Consider the following 7060-nt stretch of genomic DNA (forward strand, 5'->3'; position numbering starts at 1 on the left):
TTCTTCATCAAACTTGTTATCAAGGTGCATCATTTAGGCATCTTCATAAAAAATGATTAACAAATATATCAAATTTTTTATTTTTTTTCTTATATTTTTATATAAAAAAAAAGTATGAGACAAAAAAACTGGACAATTTTTCCTATATGACTTGTGTACTATCAGGTTCCACTGGGACAAAGTACAGACAAAGTTCTGTGTACTATCAGGTTCCACTGGGACAAAATTCTTTGTAAGTGACACAACAATGAACGAGACAATGAATATGATGATCAGGAAAGAGATCGGGGAACTGCAGAAGAAAACAGAACCATGTAATTTAAAGGGTCTAGACAAGAAAACATGACCAATTCTACGATTTGCATGCTTAGGTTAAGGAAATGGGCGATAAAGTATGTGTATGTGTCAATATTGGTCCATCAACTCGAATTAAAAGTTCCCAAATTGACTAATGATAATAAAAATAAGCAAGCTGAAAATTTCATTTTCAGTTGCTGAATAATGATAATATTTAATAATAACATTGAGTCCACATTCTTTTAAAGAACTATTTTGTATGTACACCAAAAGAGACACACTCTTTAAGAAGCAATGATATTCTCTAGTATTCCCAGTCATCATCATCATCTTAAAAAGAGAAGCACTAGTAATTTTTACAAATTTCCCCTCGACAACGTCCAACAGCGTTTAACAACGTCCTTCACATAACTACACATCGGTTCTCCTGCGGCTCTTGGGTAAGTGCCTATTAAAATCTCATAGCATTCAGCATATCGAATCCATATTTAATTTCGATTTGCAAACTTTTAGCATTTCTTTTTTAGCCAGTTTTACTTGAATAGGCCCTCAAGTCGGATTCCATTTTTAGGACTGTTTCCACTTTTTAGGCTGTGTTCCATTGTTTAGGCAGTTTCCACAATGTTTTCCACCTGAGAGTGGAACCCTGCTGTAGCTTGGATGTCAGGATGGAGCAGGGCTTGTTCCTGGCCCTTTTCAGTGTTGTTTGGTTGGTGGACGCGTTGATCCACAGTAACTAGCTCCACAACCTTTGAATCTTCGCCGGACGTCATGTCCACGAGTGCCGGGTTGGTCACCATGGTGTCCTTGTAGTCAGCAGGCATTTCCTCAGACGGCTCATGGTCACGCATGGCATACGGAGCATACGGTTCATACCATGTTGTATCTTCGTTTTCTTCTCGCAAAGATAATAGCACTCTTGATTTCACTGAAAACAAAGAAAGAATTCATTAGTCAAGTAAAGTATGCTAACCATCTATGAAAATATTTTAACCCACAATTTTTTTTCTCGGCAAGCTTTAACCAAAACAAGATGTGTATTACTATATTTATCCGATAATAAGCCCATGCCTAGCTATAAGCCAACGCATTTCTAAGGCAGTTCTGTAGAAATGCCATGAAATGCTATTTGCGTCCTGTAATAAGCNCCCCCCCTTTCCCCCTCCCACCAGGCTTAATGTAGGATAAATACAGTAATGAAAATCGATGGAGATGGAGTCTACTTTTTTCTGTTGTTCAATTTTAAAAGGTCAATCAATTTGATCTCCTCAATCAAGTCTTGTCCCAAGACGTCATAGAACAAACACCATTTCCATGCCATACGGTTGACACTTACTATTTGGAGTTGAGTAAGCATCCACCTTGGCATCCTGCAAGGGTGGACCCATCCGGGGGGATGGCTGCATCATGCGAGGATTACCAAAGAAAGCCGCTGTATGCATGGCACGAGAACCAGAAGAATAACCCACATTAAAAGAGGACGGGTTCCATCCACCAAGGAACACCGCGAAACATAGTACCAACACCTGCCAAAAACAAACATGCAAGCATTTAGCCAAAACATCAGAAGTCCTATCCACTTTAAAAAAAAATTGTCTTACAGTCTTTTCATAAGAACTCTTCTTATCCTAAACAAGCAATTACAATCTTCCAAAAAAATCCTACCAAGGAATGCAAAAAAAAATATTTAATCATTTATGCAACATGAACACTTTTGTGTTCTCCTTCTAAAGTCTTTATCCCATAGTCATCATTAATTTTGTTTCCATTATATGATATACTTTGCAGACAAAAATGTGTTTAATTTGCTTACAACAGATTGCTGACTTGAGAATGTGTAGAATGTTTATGACTATGAAAGCCAATAGATCTTTATAACATTTTTATCATCTCCTTTTGTTTTTATTTCATGTGAATAAATATAGAGAAAGTTGCGATACATTTACAGCTCATATGTAGAAACTCATTTACGACTGTCATCATTTGAGGGTCTTTTTAAGTACACCGTTATAACTTTAGGTACAGGAACAAAAAAAAATCACCAAATGTGCTCGATAATGATCTTATTACTACAACAATGAAAAAATCTGGGTTGACATTATACCAGACAGAACCAATTTTCTGTTCTATCTTTTTTATCAAATGTCAACTCAAAATTTTTCTTCCATAGGAATTGAAATATAACCAATCAGAAACACTGTCACTGGAACCTCTTAACTCAAAGAATGTTCTCAATTGCAATATTTCACAAATCTTCATTGTCCTCGAAATTTAATAAATATTTCACAATTAACATATAAGGAGTTTTGGTCTCTGAATCTGATTTTAAGATTCGAGGACATTCTTTAAGTTTAGCAGATTTGTGATTATGGTGCTTGATTGGTTGCATTTCAACTCAGTATTTTACCAACAAACATGCAGGGGGTTAAAGTGTTAGTTGTCTCCCTTGGTGTAACTCTTACCATCAATACTGTGCCTCCAGGCTGGGAGGTTGCCGGGCGCGTCACCTTGCCGACCAGTGACTGTAGTTTATGTAGCTGGCCCAGCAATGACTGGTTATTATGTTCCAGTGAATTGACTTTCTTTTTCAGATCATTATTTTCCTGAGAAAATGATTCAACTCGTTTTTCAAGCTGCTCTAAATATTCTTTTTTCTTGCGTCTGCTTTCTTGTGCTGAAATCTGAAACAAACAAAAATATGAATTATTAGTACTGTAGTTAAGAATCTTTTTGATAATCAAACATAATTATTATTTCATACACAAAATCAAGAACATGACCCTTCTTTTTCAAAAAATCTTGTTTGGTTTTATTAAAAAATATTTTTGGAGGAACAGAACAGTGTTCATAACATTTCTTACTTTATTTTTAATTTTCCGTCTGATTTTCTTTAAATTTTTTTCTTCTTGTTTTGTGAGGGGAAGTTTCCCTGGTATTGGGTAGCCTTCCGATACAAGAGTTCTCTTCTCTTCTTCTGATAGTAATAAAACTCCTGACTGGGGAATCTGTAAACATAAGCAAATCATTTTTGTAACCAACTTGCACCGAAAAAAACATTTAGGACATTATAACCTTTAATCAAGTTTTTTTCCATTTCTCTAAAAACATTTATCTTCAGGTTGAATTAGCACTTTCGTTAACGGAACATTAGAGAATTGGTGAAAATATTTCTAAATTAACAATATCTAACGCTTGTTGTTTAAAATCAAATATATAACAATCAATATGTGTACTTACAGGGTTAGTAAAAATGGGCTGGGAGAATGTTTTGGATGATGGTGAAGAATGTCTGCCATATGGCAGCTGGCGGATCGGACTAGAGGGTGCTGAGCGTGACGGACTAAGACTGCCGTCACTGTCGCTAGATGCGCTGCTAGGTGGCGTTGGTGGCAGCATCAGGGATTCCATGTTCACTGGAAAAAGGAATCAACAACATTTGTTAACTAACAATTCACATTTTCAAATAAAACCATGAAAGAAATGAAATAAACAAAATAAACAATGTTTCATAATCAAAATTTTATTGTTTTCTTTATAAATGAGAAAACATTTCAACATCGAAAAATTCTTTATATTATACAATAAACCAACTATCAAGTCAACATATTTTTGATTTTTGATTTGATTACAAACCAATACTCTGAAATAATTAGGATTCTGAAATAAGGTTTGTTTCAAATTTGTTCATGGTACGCTCAATTTTGACATAATGAGATGACCTATACCTGTCTGCTCCATCTGGTTGTCAAGAAGTTCAAATGGCTCAGCTTTGATGGTGACCGTGGGTGCAAGTACTGACTGAGCTGCCTGTGTGATGAATGGCGTCGCTGAATCACTTGTATACTGGATCTTCGACGCCGATGAGGATGTGGTTGCAAGTATAATCGTTGGTTGCCGGGTTGTCGTCGAGGTTCGGGTCGTCATGGTCGTTACCGTGGTGAGCATTGGGTCAGCAAACTCAAGGGGCTCGGACTTGAGTGGTGAGATCGACTGGCTTGTAGCTATTGTGGACAGACTGGGCGTTTTACTGCTGCTTAGGTCCAGGGCCTGGGTAGTACTGAAGAACGTCGAGTCCAGGTCTGAAAAAAATAAAATCAGGGTTAAAAGAAGTCCAATATCAGAAAATGACATTTACAATGACAGTATAACCAATTAAAAACTGCTTAGTGATCAATTATAATTGTTTATTTAACTTGCAAACCAAAAATATCAAACACACTTATATCTAGAAAGAAAATTTACTAATTATAGAAATGCATGCTTTAAACATCAAATAATTTTCTTTGTAAAAACAAACCTGAACTTTAAGTTTCAACTCATAACTAATGTATTTGTGCATCAGAAATCAATTTGTTTTGCAAATATTTCATAAAATAGCCTGTTGTGCAAACCAATCTGGTGAATTGGACCTCTGTCTACCGATCTTGGTTATGAAAATATCGCAAACAATTCATAGCAATGCAATGTCCCTACTTCCCAATGTAAGAACAGCAATATCAATACCTCCACATCCTGTCCCAAACAGAACTCAAGTTTATTTTCTATTTATGATAATTATGCCCTGAACAGACTTTTCTTTATTAATAATAGCTCAGGACCTCAACATCCTTTGATAGTTATTAGTATGTTAAGTTTGCCAAAAGGTTTTGTATGACCCGGGGTTACGCCACATACAGGAACCATTCTTCGACAAATAGTTCCCCTGCCTATCAGATCAACACTCTATCAAGTCCACTCAAATAAATGTATTCCACTGTCAATGTTTAATTTACAGGGCAAAGATCAACAATTGATGTGTATACAACTCTACATGAACCTTTGTCCATTATACCGTCCACTCTCCACAACCGATATTGAAGCTACAACACCTACCTTGTACATGTATATACACACCCACCAAAGTAGGCGATAGCCAACGGGTATATTTCAATTACTTTCAGTCATGTTAAAAGTCTAGCCACTTCGAATCTGGATCAATTATCTTGTATCAAATGTATTTTCTACATGACATATAGAATAACTAGATTTTATATTTATTTACAAACCTGGAAATAGTCCGGTTCCATAATCATTAATTCAAACTAGAGAACAGCAGTCAAGGTTAGTTAAAATCTATGAAGATTGATTAACATTTTTTTATGGTTTTTTAGGTGCTAAGGATTGTATATGACCTGTAATTTTATTTATAATTTGTGTATCCTACAGGAAATTATACCTGAATAGTTTTTGTATCTCCTGTATCTATACAGGAAATTAGAAGTAATCTTTTCATGTAAATTTTAGATGTGTACAGAATCTGTATTGGTGATAAATTTCAAATTAATAATCTGAATACATTAATCCTTTCACAACCGTATACCATAATGGACTCTTCCAAATAAATGCATGGTAGAGTTCACTCAAGTTACATAGGGGTGAAAGGGTTAAATGAGCAGTTTAGGGTTCAAAGGTCATCAAAATAGACAAATGAATGGCCAGATAATAAGATTTATCGAACTTTTCTATCCTAAAATTAAACAACATTGCTGGTATGTACATATATATCTTGTACTCCATCACCATGATCGTTAAGTTTCCGGCACATGTCATCCAGGACAGATTATATGAATTTGTTTACACAGTGAACTTATACATTTTATATTTTTATTTACGAGAGATGTTGTTTATTATCTAAATGTTTATTCAAATCGAGGCTGCCTTCATTATAGGATTACCTACATTATTCTATTTACACAATAAATCATACAGTTCCTGCATTGTGGTACACCGTAGCATTGTGGTAGGTAGAAGCATTGTGGTACGTCGTAGCATTGTGGTAGGTAGTAGCATTGTGGAACATCGTAGCATTGTGGTAGGTAGTATCATTGTGGTAGATAGTAGCATTGTGGTAGGTAGCTAGTAGCCTTGTGGTAGGTAGTAGCATTGTGGTAGGTAGTAGCATTGTGGTAGGGAGTAGCATTGTGGTAGATAGTAGCATTGTGGTAGATAGTAGCATTGTGGTAGGTAGTAGCATTGTGGGAGGTAGTAGCATTGTGGTAGGTAGTAGCATTGTGGTAGGTAGTAGCATTGTGGTAGGTAGTAGGATTGTGGGAGGTAGTAGCATTGTGGAACATCGTAGCATTGTGGTAGGTAGTAGCATTGTGGTAGGTAGTAGCATTGTGGTGTGGATTAAGTGCTAAAGGATGCTTACAATAGAACATTTCCTATCAGCCATTTTGTTTACATGATAAATAAAAGTTCCAGGTATGCAGTAAAAATTGTGCATATGTGTGTGAGCAAGATGGTAAGGAGAGAAAGGAATGGTAGGTGTGTGTGGTAGACATGGAGAGGGGTGGGAGTAGGGTGGTTGGACAGGGAGGGAGAGGTTAAATTGTAAACCCCAGATAAGGCCTAAGTGATACAAGCATAGGTTTGTTTACAAAGAGTGTTGAAGGGATAATAACTGACCAGGAGATTAGTAGGATGATCATGCTGACCTTTGGTCAAGTGTCCGCTGTTATTGCACTAATCTCTAGTCTGACCAAACACCTGTCCATTCCCCTCTGTACAAAATTGTCATGTTCCTATCAAATTGCTGTTTTATCTTCCATATTAATATACTCTATGTACACCATTGTTAAAGGGAATCAATGCAATCTCTTTAAGGACTCAAAGCTATTTTGTTTATAATTATTGCAAGTGATGTGGAGTGCAAGGGGGGAGTATGGTGAGAACAGAGCCTTATCTGCTAGGGAGGGAGGGGTGGTGGTGGGAGGGTAAGGGG

The 7060-nt window shown here is 36.3% G+C and overlaps 1 protein-coding gene across 1 annotated transcript in view; it reads right to left on the reverse strand.

Moving 5' to 3' along the window:
• Positions 1 to 822: 822 nt before the first annotated feature.
• The window catches only part of LOC110455072 (cyclic AMP-responsive element-binding protein 3-like protein 2), a 27594-nt gene continuing 21356 nt past the window's right edge, over positions 823 to 7060 (reverse strand). Inside the window, exons 3-8 of the mRNA XM_021504996.1 lie at positions 4023 to 4376; positions 3535 to 3710; positions 3159 to 3302; positions 2760 to 2978; positions 1634 to 1823; positions 823 to 1225 (exon numbers count right to left, since the gene is read on the reverse strand). Of these exons, the coding sequence (XP_021360671.1) occupies positions 903 to 1225; positions 1634 to 1823; positions 2760 to 2978; positions 3159 to 3302; positions 3535 to 3710; positions 4023 to 4376 (1406 nt within the window). The 3' untranslated portion in view covers positions 823 to 902. The remainder of the gene's footprint in view (positions 1226 to 1633; positions 1824 to 2759; positions 2979 to 3158; positions 3303 to 3534; positions 3711 to 4022; positions 4377 to 7060) is intronic.

Source organism: Mizuhopecten yessoensis, unplaced genomic scaffold, assembly GCF_002113885.1.
Source record: "Mizuhopecten yessoensis strain PY_sf001 unplaced genomic scaffold, ASM211388v2 scaffold8131, whole genome shotgun sequence".
Taxonomy (NCBI): Eukaryota; Metazoa; Mollusca; class Bivalvia; order Pectinida; family Pectinidae; genus Mizuhopecten; species Mizuhopecten yessoensis.